Raw genomic sequence first — 16,342 nt, 5'->3', positions numbered from 1 at the left:
TGGATGGATGGATGATGGATGGATGGTTGGATGATGGATGGATGGATGGATGGATGGATGGATGGTTGGATGGATGGTTGGATGATGGATGGATGGATGGTTGGATTCATGGATGATGGATGGATGGTTGGATGATGGATGGATGGATGGATGGTTGGATGGAAGTCGGCCATCTTTAACCGTTCTCAGCAGATCTGATGTGTTTGCCCCGATCAGCTGATCGAGTTTCCCTGGATTAACATCATGATCTAATCTGAGGCCTGACGTGGAGCTGAAGGCGAGTCGTTCTCAGACGAACGTCGTCCTCTTTACTCCAGAAACGTCTCTGAGCCTCAGCCTCTGTCTCCTGGAGGGAACCAGGTCATCGGTACCGGGTTCTGGTTACCAGCAGCTGGGCTTCTGGTCCGGATCCAGAGGTTTTACACATCTGGTCGCTGTTCTCATCCGGCTGCTTTTCCATCCCCAGGGAACGCCTGGAAGGGACGGACCTCCCGGGACGGATGGCGACAGCGGGAACTCGGTGAGTCTCCTAACGCGGCAGAACACGGTGGGACCCAACCTAACGCTGACCCACTTAGTAGGCTGAGTATCTGTTATGGTTACATTATTGATTAAATATTGATTTGATTATTATGTTTTTCAGTGTTTATTTTGGAACAAAAGGAAGTCAACTCATCATCTTACACTAAATTTAGCATGTTAGCATTAGCTTCCATTAAATTCCATGTTGGTGTAGTGCTTTAGCATTAGCAGAGCTAACTGCTTAGCAGTGCTGACCTCTGAATGCTAGTGTCTTAAAACAGTAATTTATCAGTAATTTATTCACCTTCCTCTTCCTCTCTGCATCCATAAAACCTCCTTCCCAACCGCTCTGGATTTGGGGTCAGAGGTCAGGTGCTATTTGAGCTTTTAAAGATACTAATCAGTCGCGCCCGAGTGTAAAAACGACTCCTTGTTGCCATGGTTACCGCAGCCCCAGAGGGACTGGCGGTCCGAACAGAAACCGTAAAGTCTCATGTTGATGCGTCAGTAGATGACGAGTTGCTCTCTGCGCCGCAGGGTCGGGACGGGAAGCGAGGCGGCAGCGGCACCAAGGTAGGAGAACAAACAAACCGCCGCCATGTTGACTGTTGAGCTGCGCTCAGTGTGTGACCTGCTCTCTGCAGGGCGAACCCGGAGAAAAAGGGAAACGAGGACCAACAGGTCTGCCTGGAGCTTCAGGTGCAAAGGTAGGAACGACCCCCATCTCATCTTCACCTGCCGGGCTGCTAACTGCTAACGCTTCCTGCTAACTGCTAACGCTCAGCTTTCAGCAGCTGTTTGGAGACTTTTTGTTGGCCTAATTCAGTTAGCTTTATTTAGTTTTTACAGTGTGTTTGCTTGTTTTTATTTGTTATCATTGGCTAAATGTCGTTCAGTTCTAGTTTGGTTCTTATTAGTCATTTTTTTCACACCATGGTTTATTTTAAGTGCAGTTTGCATCGATTGGGTCATGATTATTGGTGCCGATTTCTTCATTTTGATTGGTGATCAGCTGATTTTACATGTGAAGCCGATCTTATCCACAGACGTTATCAACTTCGGCAAAGATCAACCAGTGAGCAGACTGATCCTGACTGAACGGTTGCAGTTAGGATCAGTTGCCCCGTTGTTGCAAATTCAGCAAAAAAAATGGTTTAGCTCAAAATCGGAATCAGTAAGCTTTTTAAGAGATCGGTAATCAGTGATGGGCCAGAAAACTGCGATCGGTGCAGCAATAGTCCGAATGAAAACTCAGCAAAGGATTAAAATGACAATAAAAAGGGTTTTCATTTGTTACTGAATAACCAGCCGACTGCGGAGTTTCCTCCAAACGGAGAACAGAGCTGCAGCGTGTAGAACGGCTCGGAGCAGAGAAACTCTGAAGGTTCTGGTTCTGGTTCTGATTCTGGTTCTGGTTCTGCAGGGACCCAAAGGGGAGAGAGGCCCGCAGGGACCAAGAGGGACGCCGGGGTTTCCTGGACGGCCGGTAAGAATCAGTTCATGTTCATAGTTCACATATTGGTTCAGTGTCCTGACCTTTAACCTTCGACCTTCTAACTGAGGCTGAGTTTCAGGCTCTGACCTCTGACCCTGGGTTGTCAGGGTCAGATTTAAGGTTCTGGTTCTGGTGATTCCCTGCAGGGCGACCCGGGACGCGCTGGAGGACCGGGAGACAGAGGACGACCTGGTGCCAACGGACAGAAGGTAGGCAGCATCCTGACCGGGTCAGAACATCAGATGGTTCTGGTTCTGTCTTGCCCTGAGCTGAGCTTTAGTTTCGGTTCCCATGGAAACGGGAAGATAAGTTCCTGATCTGATCTGTTTCAGGGCCAGCCTGGCGAGCTGGGCACCGAGGGGCCCGTGGGGCCGCCGGGTCCGCAGGGGCCGCCGGTAAGCAGCCAGCTGGTTCAGTGAGGAAGCTGAAATATTCGGCTCCAAGCTGCTCTCAGCTGGCAAACCAAATGTTCAGGTTGACTGCTTAGTTCACCGTCCTGGGGCCCGCTGCCCTGAAACCTTTAGATGAGCCTCTGCTGCACCTGAACAGAACAATCAGGTCCTTAAGGTTCTGGAGAACCGATCCACACCAGGAGGAGGAAATCAACCCTTTTCATTTAAAACCTGCAGGACGGACTGGAGGCCTGGAGTCGGACAGCCTGCTGTAGAAGAACCAGCTTTTCAAACTAAACATTGAACTTTTTAGGCTGAGGCTAAATAATTAGCTTTTTTACTCAATATTTAGTTTGCTAAACAAAATTTAGCCTTTGTTTGTTACTGCGCAATAGCCAGCCCCGCCCTCTCCTCACAACTCCTCGGGCTGACTACTGAACCAGTTCTCTGTCTAACAGGTCCGGAGAATCTCTAAGACCTGGGTCTTACCCTGAACAAGATCTATAAGAGATAATCTATTTAAACTGGTGGCGAAAGGGATTCGTCTAGCTCTGACTACCTTCTTCCAGAAGTTATGACCCTTTTCAGTTAAGGAACAATCAACCGAGTAGCCCTCACAGCCGCATAGTTCCAATAACCACTTCTGTTAACGGTAGTTCCCTTTCTAAAATTGTAACGTGCACTTGGTAACGGCTAGATAATTTTTAGTGACTAAGACTAAGATAATCACAGGGTCATTATTTTTCTCTCACCAAAGGAAAGTCTGAAGCCACCACATTACTAGAATCATGCATACTGATTTTACTATAAATAGAAGAACTTTAACTCAAATGACTCAATTAATTTCAATGTCCACAACTTAATCAGAATTTTTTAAGATATATGTATTTATTAAGCAAGCTTTAGCATGGAAAATGACAGGCATACAGAATTTACTTGTGATTACCATACAAAGAAAATCAATATAGTTTAGATCAATTCAACCTTTACCTAACAACCTCCCTACACTGTCATCTATCTATCGAATAAGGCTTTGGGGTGTGGCACAACTCATACCCATCGATGGTATCGGATCTTGGCAACAGGAGTCCTTGTAGTCCTTGGTCAGAGTCTTTGACTTTGAATCATAAATCCTCTTTGGAACCGAAACAAAATGAACTGTCTGCTTCATCCAGCCGAACAGCCCTTAGTCGATACTTTGACTTTTGATCAGTTCCCCAAGTCTGTTGCGATGTGGTTTTGAGATCGCTGGGTAGAGTGCAGAGTTTGGAAATCCAATGAGGAACCAAGAGATTGGGTCGGTGGATCTCGCCCTTTGGTCCGGCGTGAGGAGCTCCGTTGTCCTCCTTGTGAGGCGCTTTTCTTGGTTCCAGGGCGTAGTCCTCTGCTGGTCTTCTTACCACACTTGTGTAGAGTCTCAGCGCCGGCGACGAAGAACATCGTATCACCTCGGTCTCACATTTTTATACGTTTCTGCACTTGTGGGCATGTACCCCAGATAGAGAGAGAGAGAGCAGGGGTGCTGCTTGCGTTTGCCCGCCTCTACACTCAGGCCCCAACCGTTGTGGGAGATTGCACACCACTCTGGTGACATTCGTGACTTGGGTCATATTGACCCTGTTGCGAGATAACGTGCTTTTGACACCTGCGACTATTGGAAACTTTCTCAAGTGGCAGGCATACTTGTGACCTGGCAGTTGCACAACTAAACCCACTCTCATGTTCTGACATTTGCAGTTTGCACCCACCTCAGCCTTCCTTCTCTTTCTTTGATTCTATACTCTTATCCATATAATTAACTTTAATCAATAAAGTTTGTTTTATATAAAACATCAATTCATTACATTAGATTATTTGATTTTGGTTCATCGTTACAGAAAACATACTAAAATACAGAGATTACACATTAAGCAATCACTATTAATCAACACACAAAGCTGTAGCAGTCTCCTAGGCATTTTTATAGAAAAAGAACATCTGTAAGCACATCCTCATGACTGCGCAACCAGGCCCCAACTCTTAGCTCAGGCCTTCGCCCTGGTTACTGTCGAAGGTTGCGAAATAATGCACCTGTGACACTTGTGACCTGGGTCACTTTGACCCAGGCACGTAGGACACGACTCCTTTTCCGAGAAAAGGAGCAACTGCATCCTCCAAACTCACATCTTCGCACCGAGAGTTGCTAAAGTCGCACCCACACCCCACTTTTGCTCAACAACCTGTTTCCAAATAAGGTGTTGACCATCTCTGCTCTCCTGTTAGTTCCTCTTTTTCCCCTTAACCTTTCACCTACAATCTACCTCCAACACATCAGTGATCTTTAATTGCAGTTACACCTTTGACACCATTTCAAGTTCAGAGTAAAAATCACATTTATAACATTTCAAGTTCAGAGTAAGAATCACATTTATAACTTCTTTTACTTCTCTGATTTATCATTCATTTATAATGTTATGATAACCATAATTTATCAGTTACTCTTATTATAATCTTAATGTGAGTTATTACAAATGTTTTCTGAAAAGAAACCAAGAATAATTCATGATTCTTATTATTTGATATCAAAGTTACAGTTACTTGTTTTACCTGTAAGAGTTCCCACTAATGTAAGTGTAAGTGTAAGTATTATTACAAGCAAACCAATATTAATATAAGTATTTTACTTTGAATCTTATCCAATTACTCACAATTTTTAGATTTCTTTCTTTAAAACTTTCATGCTTTGAGATAAGTAATAGTCTGAACTATTTTTATAAAACTGCAGGCTGGAAACTTACTTCCTCTTTTTCCAGGAAACTGCTTTTCCTGTTTCATGACTTTCTCTGTCTTGACTATGATTTCTTATGATTAGATAGAAAAAAGTAGAATTAAAGCAAAGTTTGCAGGAGACAGAAACAACACACACAACCAAATTGATTTTATTGACATTTAAGTCTAATGTTGGGTCTAGATTTTACTTGAGTAATTAATTTTAAAGATAACTTTATTTATTTTTACTGTTAAACTAAAATCTCCAGCATGGGGAAGTGGGATGATCTCGGATTTTCTTGACACCTTTCAGCTAAATTTTTATTTAAAGCAAAAATATTTACCTTGCTAATTACTTATTTTTTCAGCTAAATATTTAGTTTATGGCTAAATATTTATTCTGGGGTCTAATAGATAGATAGCTAACTAAATATTTATTTTGCTAATGAATTATTTAGCTTGCTAGCTGAATATTTAGCTAGCGGCTGAATGCTTAGCTAACAGTGAGTTTGAAACTGGGACATAACTGGTTCCTGTGGAACAGTTCAATTAATTGACTCTGAAAAATGAATCCTATTTTTCTGTGATTGTTGTTATTTTGGTCGTAGCTCCACTCACAGCCTCCAGTCCGGGTCCGGTTCAACCAGAACCCGGATGATTTCTGGCCATCTTGTCACATCGACATCAGGTTGTCTCGGTTCTGATTGGGTCAGAACCGGACGTCCGCAGAGTTCAAACCTCTGGGTTCTGTCAGTGAAATAAATGCAGAAGGAGCTGAAGTTCTCTGGGATCGTGTGCAGAACCTGCCAGGTTTCTGCTGCGTTCAGGTGTGTCAGTGGGCGGGGCTCCTGCTGCACCTGTCTGTGTTTTCAGGGTGAGGAAGGGCGAGACGGCACAGGAAGTCCAGGATCCCCAGGGCGAAAGGTAACCTCCAGTTCAGAGGTCATCCTCAGGTTTTCTACCACAGCTGATTTCACCTTTTATAATCCTCAGGGGCCCGATGGTTTCCCTGGTTACCCCGGTCCGTTGGTGAGTCTCGTCCCGGCCAGGCGTGCCGTTCAGGAGGCCCGGCGGGTCACAGTGTTCTGTGTGTTCAGGGTCCGAAGGGAGAGAAAGGAACCAAAGGATTTCCTGGTGGGAGAGGGAGCCGAGGTCGAGAGGTCAGTGAGTTCTCCGCCGTTCTCAGAGGAAACCTGAGATTTGGCTTTAAAAGCCGCCGACCCGTTTGGCTTCACAGGGAAACTCGGGCGGAACCGGAGGCGACGGCGAGCCTGGAGAGCCCGGATTCCCCGGACGCAACGTGAGTCCGAACTTCCCTCGCCAGTCTGGACGTTACCGTGGGAAACCGAACTCTTACCTTTCCACTTCCTGTTTGCAGGGACCGCCAGGTGTTCCTGGAAACGCAGAAAAAACTGTAAATACACCTGAAATCCTGCAGCTGCTGCTGTCAGGCTGACATCTAAACATCTTGGTGTTTTTTCAGGAGTGCGAGTTGATCACCTACATCCGGGACAAGTGTGGTAGGTGGAGCAGAAAAGATCTAACTGCAGGACTAACCTTTAAAACCTTCCTCTCTCACCTCCTCCTCTTCCTCCACAGCCTGTTGCCACGGTACGTATCTCTGCTGGCTGTCAGCCAGAACAGCAGCGGTGAGTAAAAACGTTTCTCCTCTGAGGAAATTCAGGTTTTCACTTTTATTATTTTCATCTAAAGACAAAAACAGAAAAACTACAATAATCCAGCTTTTCTATCGAAGGAAACCCGACAGACAGCAAACTCCACCAGAACCAGAACCAGAACCAGAACCTGAACCAGAACCAGAACCAGAACCAGAACCTGAACCTGAACCAGAACCAGAACCAGAACCTGAACCAGAACCTAAACCAGAACCAGAACCTGAACCTGAACCAGAACCAGAACCAGAACCTGAACCAGAACCTAAACCAGAACCAGAACCAGAACCAGAACCAGAACCAGAACCTGAACCTGAACCAGAACCAGAACCTGAACCAGAACCTAAACCAGAACCAGAACCAGAACCAGAACCAGAACCTGAACCAGAACCAGAACCTGAACCAGAACCTGAACCAGACCAGAACCAGAACCAGAACCAGAACCAGAACCTGACTGCTTCCTCCCCTCTCCTTCCTATTTTCTACTACGATTTTACTTCTCTCTCTTCCACACTTCCTTATTTTCATTCCTTCCTTTTTTACCTCTCTTGTTTCCTTCTGTCCTTACTGCTTTCATTCATTCATTCATTCATTCATTCATTCATTCATTCATTCATTCATTCATTCCAGGGTTTGTATTTGTTAAGCATATCATAATATTTTAGGTATAAATGTATATTCTGTATTCATGTACCTGTGAATCAAAGGATTACTTTAGATTAAAAGAAATAAAATGTAACTTATAAATAAATATTTACTTTCACAAGTTTCATATTATTTATAATAAATTAGGGCTAAATGATTCTAGCAGAGCATTTCAATAGTTTAAACACTGCAGGATAAAAGCTGATGTTGTAAAACATTTTGATTCATAACAGATTTCATGTTTCATGTTGCAGCATCAGAGGTGCTGCAGCTGCTGCAGCCAAAACTGTTTCAGTTTTGCAGTGACTGATCAGAAACATCTGTTAAGACTCAAATTCAAAGTCTAGTTCCAGTGAAATCCACGTCAATAAAATGTAGCAGATGGTGGAACTAATTATCATTATTACAAGTAAACTGGAAAAACAAGAGAATCCCATTGCATTGCATAAGCAACCAGTTAAAACCAGTAACCTGAATCCAGGTCATTCAGGACCCTTCAAACTAAAACGTCTCCACATGAGCAGCGATTATATCTGACCTGGAGGAGGACGACATTCCTGAGTTTAAAGAAAAGCAGCACCCTGCTGCGGCGCCGACTCAGCGGTCTGATGCAGAAATGATTCCTGCAGATGGAAATCTGTTCATGTTGTTAGTAAAACATCCCAACAGTTTCTAGAATTCACACTGAAAACAGACAGAAAATGAACAAAACTCAAATCATGAGATGATAAAAACTGAGAAATCAAACAGCTGAATCATTTGGAAATAGCTTAATTGTTGTGACTGGTTTAAAACATAAATGGAGTTTCTAGGCTGAAACAGGAAGAAGTAATAAAGATATTCCACAGATTTTAATGGACACAAAAAGGTTAAATATTTCAAAATCCGTAATCACTGAAATGACCAAAATACACATTACAACATTCCAGCATCCTGACTGAATAATGTTCAGTGTGTCTGGGTGAACGGCTCTGTCGACCCGGTTCTACTGGAACCAGAACTCCATCAGCTGCTGTGGTTCTGAGTCAAACCAACCTGTTCCCCTCCTGGCCTGTGGGGGCGCTGCACCAACAACCACTGAAGGAAACCACACAAAAACCTCTGAAGACACTGAGAGCAACTTCCTTCTTCACCAGATGGAAACAAGATGGAGGCGTCAGATTTTAGTGTTGGAGGATTTCTCTTTAGTCTTTGGCTGAAGACCAGGAGACATTTCTGCTGCTAGCGCTAGGCTAACACGTTAGCTTTGGTTGGATTTACCCAGAATGCCCTGCGCTGTAGTCCACTTCCTGCCTTTGGAGCGGTCTCTGGTCCGCTTGGCGTTCACATTCAAACTGAACCAGACCGAGGTTTGGAGCACCAGAGGTCAGAGGTCGGTTAGTGTTCACACCTCATTAACTGAACCGGACTTTGACTAGGCAGACGGACTGGAGTTAGGGTAAAGCGGACCGAACAGGGCTGGTGTGAATGAAGCCAACTGGTCAGTTCTCTGGGTTTCTGGGACAGAACCCCGTCTGGTCCGCCTTTCTCCTCATCGTCTCTTCGTCTTCTGCAGGATGCTCTGCAGTGGTTCTGGTTCTGCCAGGCGGTTCCTCCAGTCTGGTTCTGTTGGGTCTAAGGTTCGTCTCCCTCCCTCAGATCCGCCCCACTGCCCCGCCGTCCCCACTGAGCTGGTCATCGCCCTGGACATGTCGGAGGACGTGACGGCGGCGGACTTCGAGGACCAGCGGCAGGCCGTCCTCTACCTGCTGCAGAACATCAACATGGCGGAGAGCAACTGTCCGTCCGGCGCGCGGGTGTCGGTGGTGGTGTTCAACCGGTACACCCGCTACCTGATCCGCCTGCAGGAGCGCCACAGCAGGACGCAGCTGCTGCAGAAGGTGCAGAACCTGGTCTGGAACCGCACCGGCGAGCGCCGCCACCTGGGCGCCGCCATGCTGTTCGTGAGCCGGAACGTCTTCAAGCGGGTCCGGTCCGGGAAGACGACCCGGAAGGTGGCCGTGTTCTTCGCCGGCGGCCAGACGCAGGACCCCGACGACGTTCTGACCGCCATGATGGAGCTCCGGGCGCAGAAAGTCGCTTCCGCCGTCATCGCTCAGAGGAACGTGCCCAGGATCAGCCGGGCCCTGGAGGTGGGTCGGATTCTGGTAGGGAAATTGAAATAAGGGACGCCCACTGCAGTGAGAGGCATTATTCTACATCAGAGTTTAGAAAGTGAGCAATCGTTCATGCATAGAGCTCAGTTAGAGAATCCAAAACTCTACTGTAGTCAGAGTAAGTATTTAATTAACCTTTAATTAACTTTTAATTAACCTTTAATGAACCTTTAATTAACCTGTAATGAACCTTTAATGAACCTTTAATTAACTTTTAATGAACCTTTAATTAACCTTTAATTAACCTGTAATTAACCTTTAATTAACCTTTAATTAACTTTTAATTAACCTTTAATGAACCTTTAATTAACCTTTAATTAACTTTTAATGAACCTTTAATGAACCTGTAATTAACCTTTAATTAACCTTTAAATAATCTTTAATTAACCTTTAATGAACCTTTAATTAACCTTTAAATAATCTTTAATTAACTTTTAATGAACCTTTAATGAACCTTTAATGAACCTTTAATTAACCTTTAAATAATCTTTAATTAACCTTTAATTAACCTGTAATTAACCTTTAATTAACCTTTAAACTACTGAGTAACTATCATAATCCTCAGACAGCCACCAGTCTGAAAGTTATGTGAACATTCTGGTATGTACCAAAATATTTATAGAAATAAGAGCTGGGTTTAGAGTTTTCAGAGTGTTTTCATGGCAATAAAAGAAACAGCAATATTTCATCATTGGTTTTATTGATCCAAAGAGCCTTTTGTTTGAATCCAGGCTGCAGATGGGAGGTGTGATCCTGCCTCCTTACAGCAGCTTCAAGTACAGCTCCATCATTGTTAATTCATTCTTAAAGTAAAATTGTGAAGGTTAAAAAAATCCAATTAACATAAGAGATTTATTTAGGATGACTTGTTTGGCCCCCATCTAGATCCGCCCCTGGGCTGCATGTCTGTGTGTGGTGCATTAATAATACATTAAATGACCACTGATTAAATGATAATTCATAAAATATTATATCATCATTTCAAAATAAAGAATTGAAATATTTATGTTTACTGTTAATCTAATGTATTTGTTCTTTAAATGACCATCCTGCTGATATTATTACATATTAAATAACCAAATAATCAGACGGATTATTGTACTACAAACAGAAAACTGGTCCAGAACATTTTACTATTGATTCAGTCGTTCTTCATTCTGTGGGCTTTGTTTGGTTCTTCATGCCTTCGTGGATCAGAACAGATTTACGGTTCCCTCTGTGCAGCAGCTCATTGATGTCAGAGCTGATGAATGTGGACGTTTAAACACTTGGATGATTTGTTTCAGACGTGAGCAGCAGATAACTGCAGCTCCTGTTTCCTCCCGTCAGGCCGACGACTCAGGAAACTCTGTGTTCGTTCTGCTGAGGAGTCAGCAGGACCTGGACCGGATCAGGACGTGTGTCCTCTGCTCCGGTGAGACGCCTCAGACTCACACTTCAGCTTTATTACAGATATTAAACATGGCTGCCGTAGAACCGGCTCCCTCCTCTTCATCACTCCACCTTCCTCCTAAACAAATGGCTCAAATCTTCTGTGTCCTCGGCCTTCAGTTACGGTTTGTTTTACCCTCATTACATCACAAGATGGCGCCGGCGTCACTGAAAACAGAAACGCTGTGCAGCTTCAGTAATCTGACAAATATATAAGTCTTCAGTTTCGATGTTGGTTCATGTTTTCTCGTGTCGTTGACATTTTAACCTGAGCAGATTGAGGTCAGATTTTGGGCCAGACTCCGGCTCTTAGCTTTCATCCTGTTGACGCGTCCGCTCCGTCCCTGCAGACCCCTGCAGACGCTCCTCAGAGTGCTCCTTCATCGTGGACCCGCCGGCCCCGCTGCAGGCCGAACTGGACCTGGCTCTGGTTCTGGACGGCTCCAGGGAGGTCCAGGCGGACCAGTTCGCTGGAGCGCAGCAGCTGCTGGTCTCTGTGGTGGAGCAGCTGGCCGTCAGCGCTCAGCCCCGCCGGCCCGGCGCCCAGGCCCGGGTGGCGGCGCTGCAGGGCGACAGGCTGGAGTTCGGCCCGCAGACCTACCAGAACCGGGACGGGATGAAGACCCACCTGCGGACGGCGCGGCAGCAGAGCGGCTCCTCGGCGCTGGACCGCATGCTGGACGTGGCCCTGAAGGAGGCGCTGCCGCAGCAGGCCGGCCAGCCGCGCAGGAAGAGGGCGCTGCTGGCCGTGGTGGCGGCCCAGACGGCCCGGCGGGACGGCGCCGCGCTGCGCCGCGCCGCCCTCAGGGCCCGCTGCGACGGCGTGGCCGTGTTCGTGGTGGCGGTGGGCGGACGTTACGACCGGACGCAGGTGGAGGAGCTGGCCGGCCTCCCGGTCCGGCAGCACCTGGTCCACGTGGGCCGGCTGCAGGCCGAGGAGCGCGGCTACGTCCTGCGCTTCTTCAGGGTCTTCCTGTCCGCCCTCAACAGTAAGAGCCAAAAACAGCAGAAGAAGAGTCAGGATGAGCGCGGCGCTTTAACGCTGGTTTCTCTGTTCCAGGAGGGCTGAACGTTTATCCTCCTCCGTCTCTCAGAGCGACCTGCAGCCAGCGGTTCGAGGGAGACGACCTGCTGAACGGGTAACTCAGTCCTTCCTCTTCATCCTCAGCAGCAGGATGAAGAACCACCAACATGTTCAAAAACTGTTTTTATGTTCAGAGTTAGAAAACCTTTTCTGCTTCCACATACATGATGAAGGATAAAGAAAACTAAATTAATATGAGAATAAACTCAAAGTGACATCAGGATGACATCACACAACAACAACCTTTTAATAACATGAGAACAAAATCAGAATAATCACAGAGTAAAGTCGTGGCTTTATGAGGATCCACCAGATTCCTGTCAGAGTGACGCCTCCTGTTGCTGCTGTCCAGTCTGTGGTTTGGATGAGTTGGTCCCAGTGTTCCCAGTGTGAGCACCGTGTGTCTGTTTTCAGAGAGACGGCGTCGGCTGATGACCCCTGGGCTGGACGGTCGATTCAGCAGGACGAGGTCATCCCCGCTGCATGGAGAGGTCAAAGTTCAGCCTCAGGACCGGCAGGTACTGAGCAGGCTCAGAAACACTGAACCGATTTCTGATCTTAAACAAATAAAACAAAATTTAAGAATCAAAGTTAAATTAAAAACATCACAATAAATTAGAGCAAATAGTGATAAAAAGTTTTCCATTAATTATAGAAAACAATAATGGATAACACTTTATTTGATGGGTTGTGAATAACACCGTCATAAACATGTCATAACACCGTCATAAACATGTCAAAACACCGTCATAAACATGTCATAACACCGTCATAAACATGTCAAAACACCGTCATAAACATGACGGTGTTATTCACAACCTGTCAAATAAAATGTTACCAATAAGGTTTATAAAATCCCACAAAGCAGATAAATAATTTATAAAACAGAAACTTTTAACAAACATCTTATAAAGAAGTAAAAAACATAAAATCAGTGAATGTGAGGCATTTATGCTGAATGGATGTAATAGTTATTAAACAGTGAATGAAAATGATTCTTTCTTTCCATGTTTAGCAGCATTGCTTGTTGGTTTGTTAAGTGGGTTCCCTCCAGAAGCTGACCTCTGACCTCTGACCTCTGTGCAGGCATCTGTCTCCTCCCTAAGAACAGCGGCGGCTGCAGGAAGCCGTCGGTTCTCTGGTTCCACGACGCCCGGACCGGCCGCTGCGCCAGCTTCGTGTACAACGGCTGCGGCGGCAACCAGAACCGCTTCCGGACCCGCGAGCGGTGCGAGGAAATGTGCGTGAGGAAGAGCTGAGGTTCTGGTCGAGTTCCGGTTCCAGTTGGGTTCTGATTGGGGTTCTGATCGGGTTCTGATCGGGTGTTATCACCAGACTGGAACCACAGGAAGGCGGTTCTGTTTTCACTGCAGCTCCAAACATTACGGATTCTCTCCTGTGTAATTGAGAGATAAAATACTTTGACTATACCACTGGTTTCCACGTTTTAATTTCTAGAAAATTTGACCCAAAAACTTTTGTTTCTGTTTTCTGGAATAAATATTTTAGCAATCAATCAATTTTCCCTCTTTTTCTTCTTGTGTATAAAATTCAGCAGATTTTCCATGAAGCTAAATGATTTTAGCATTAAAGATGAAAATAAGCAACTCAATTTGTTTTTCAGAAAGAAAATAAAGATGGTTGTGAATTTGAGTTGGGTGAATTTAAAAATGCCAGTTTTGAGTAAAACATCTTGACAAAGTTGTTTTTATCTTAAATTTGAAATGTTTTTATGTATTTTGTTCGGTTTGTTGTTTTTTCATCAAGTTGCCTCTTTAGGTCTGTTTACTCCAGTTAATGATAATCGATCACTGAATTGGTAATAATCGATTGTTGAACTGCTCAGTTTGTGTTGATCATAGTTTGGTTTTAAAGATGTTTCTTCATTATTTCTGAAACAGGAAATCGATCCGGTTCAGTTTTTGTATCTGAAGCACATGACGTCCCAAAAGTTTTCATACCTCTTGAATTTTCCTGCGTTTTGTTTTGTAGCAGATTCAACAGGTTTTATGTGATAACCAACAACATAATGCTCAACTGTGCAATAATAAAAAATAAGAACAAAACTTATGGTTTTCAGTGTTTGTTTTATTGCTTAATGTCTGAAAAGTGTGGCGTGCCGCCGTTACCCCGGCAGCAGGTGAACAGCGTCTCAGTGAGCTGCTGCTCATAAATAAAAACTCTGGAGTTAAAATGTTTTATAGAAATGTGAAGAAACACTAAAGTAAATAAGCAGGTTTTATCCATGCGTTGTTTTCGCCTCAGTTCAGCTCTGTGGCGCCCCCTGCAGCCTCGCTGCCCGTGTCACACCAGATTCCCGAGTCACATTTAGATAATCTGATCCAAATGTAAACTGAATCAAAATGGAATTAGACTGAAGGAGTTCTGGTGTGACAACATATAAAACCAGATTCAGGCTGAACAGGAGAACAAGAACCGAACCGCCACTGATCCGAACCGGATGCTTCCACATTACTCATTAAATCAACAAACTAACATATTTATTTTTTAATTAAAATACTACTTGGTCAGATGACCTATTTTCATGAACAATGTTGTAATTCTCAATGAGTAATTGTTATAATTTACTTAAATAAGTAGGGGTGTGCTGTGGTGGCGTAGGGGACAGCGCAACCCACACTTGGAGGCCCTCAGTGCTCGATGCAGCCGTCGCGGGTTCGATTCCCGGACCCGGCCGACGCCCGCTGCATGTCCTCCCCCCCTCCTGTCAGCCTGCTGTCTCATAAGGGACACTAGAGCCACAAAAGACCCCCTGGTGGGGAAGAGAAAAAAATAAGTAGAATATTGTGTAAGTGACTCACCAGACTGTTAGCTAGTAGCTAAAGTCACTCTGCCCCCTGGTGGACAAAAGAGTAGTTTTTATGATGATCTCAGATTAGATGAACTAAACGTGTTATTGGACTGAACAACATGTCTACCCTGGTTCAAGGGAAACATTTCTTTATTCTGCTCTTTCCTCAGGCTGCATTACTGAACACGACACATTATTAGATTTTTTAATTTGCAGGCTTGCAAAAAACGCTTTTTTTGTTATTCTTTTTAAATTATACACTGACTACACTGAATTTTATTCTTTAATGGCCCAAATCCTCTTCCGTACATAGCATCTGTGTTACGGTAGGAAAATCACACAGGAGCAGCTTTGTGATTCAGTTCCAGTGTGGACAGAATGGGCTTCAGTTCAGTTCAAATGTATTTAATCAAGGGCAGCACATTAAACACTGCGACCTGTGGGGAAAACAGAAACAGCTTTTCTAACAAGAGAAACATAAAAAGCTAATTCTCCATAACAATGTAGTTCAGTATAAATCCGTCTTTGTTTTGGTTTTAGCCAATGTTTCGTCTGCGAATCAAAAACTCTAAGCTCAGTTTCCATTTGTCTTCCTGCAGGTGGGGCCTCTGTGTGCAGGTCAGGTTTCCTGGGACTGACCGCCTGTCGGCAGCTCTCCTTACAGAACCGGCTCTTTGGGCTCGGATCACTAGAAAGAGTCGGCTCTTCAGATTTGATCTGTCCTTAATTTATTATCCAACAGAAACTGTTGCAAAATGAATGAGAGCTCATAGTCGGACATTACTGTGCAACTGCTCTTCTTCTGGGTCAGCGTGAAGTGAAATGAGCATTTTGAGTTTTAAAACACCACATGAGTTTGTTATTTGGCTTTTGATGGTTACATTTACAGATTTATCTGCAGAGAACTGATGGACGGGAGCTTTTAACTCAGAAATCTTCCTATTTTCTCTGAAACTTGTGTTAAAAACTTATAGGGCTCGAGCTTTGGGCCCCATAAGGTGCAGTTGGTCCTCATGGTGTAGAAAAGTAAAATATTTTGAGGCTGCTGCTTCTATGGAATGCCTGAAATGTCGAGATATAAAAAAACATCCAGTCTCCTTTAACTTTCCCAGTTTCTGTGTCTGAGCTGTGAACTTTGAACTGCAGCTGCTTCTGATGCAACAGTTTAGTATTTTATAGTTAATTATGTTTATTTAATGACTGAAAGTTATGAGGACCTCAGATCTCTGCTGTTGGAAACCCTGCAGTAAAGAATCGGGTCTGAAATGTTTCTAAATGAATGATCCTGTTTTCTTCGTGACCCCGAATCTCCGTAAACCTGCTGACTCAGACTCTTGATCAGCCTGTGAACCTGAACTGTAGGAGCTCCAGAGAGGCTCTCATC

The 16,342-nt window shown here is 44.6% G+C and overlaps 1 protein-coding gene across 2 annotated transcripts in view; it reads left to right on the top strand.

The window, feature by feature from the left end:
* The window catches only part of LOC122831325 (collagen alpha-6(VI) chain-like), a 44,111-nt gene extending 29,899 nt beyond the window's left edge, over positions 1–14,212 (top strand). Inside the window, exons 23-41 of one of the 2 annotated variants that reach the window (XM_044117423.1) lie at positions 467–520; positions 1,060–1,095; positions 1,167–1,229; positions 1,946–2,008; positions 2,164–2,226; positions 2,350–2,412; positions 6,031–6,081; positions 6,151–6,186; positions 6,255–6,317; positions 6,395–6,457; positions 6,536–6,571; positions 6,641–6,677; positions 6,757–6,768; positions 9,114–9,607; positions 10,961–11,045; positions 11,413–12,051; positions 12,123–12,201; positions 12,561–12,664; positions 13,233–14,212. In XM_044117423.1, the coding sequence (XP_043973358.1) occupies positions 467–520; positions 1,060–1,095; positions 1,167–1,229; positions 1,946–2,008; positions 2,164–2,226; positions 2,350–2,412; positions 6,031–6,081; positions 6,151–6,186; positions 6,255–6,317; positions 6,395–6,457; positions 6,536–6,571; positions 6,641–6,677; positions 6,757–6,768; positions 9,114–9,607; positions 10,961–11,045; positions 11,413–12,051; positions 12,123–12,201; positions 12,561–12,664; positions 13,233–13,405 (2,214 nt within the window). In that variant the 3' untranslated portion in view covers positions 13,406–14,212. Of the gene's footprint in view, positions 1–466; positions 521–1,059; positions 1,096–1,166; positions 1,230–1,945; positions 2,009–2,163; positions 2,227–2,349; positions 2,413–6,030; positions 6,082–6,150; positions 6,187–6,254; positions 6,318–6,394; positions 6,458–6,535; positions 6,572–6,640; positions 6,678–6,756; positions 6,807–9,113; positions 9,608–10,960; positions 11,046–11,412; positions 12,052–12,122; positions 12,202–12,560; positions 12,665–13,232 lie in introns of those variants that run through there. The other variant, XM_044117424.1, reaches the window with a different exon arrangement.
* Positions 14,213–16,342: the final 2,130 nt, after the last annotated feature.

The sequence above is a fragment of the Gambusia affinis genome, linkage group LG05 (genome assembly GCF_019740435.1).
Source record: "Gambusia affinis linkage group LG05, SWU_Gaff_1.0, whole genome shotgun sequence".
Classification (NCBI taxonomy): Eukaryota; Metazoa; Chordata; class Actinopteri; order Cyprinodontiformes; family Poeciliidae; genus Gambusia; species Gambusia affinis.
Note: the sequence above shows the minus strand (reverse complement) of the source record. Positions and strands in the feature narration are given on the sequence as shown.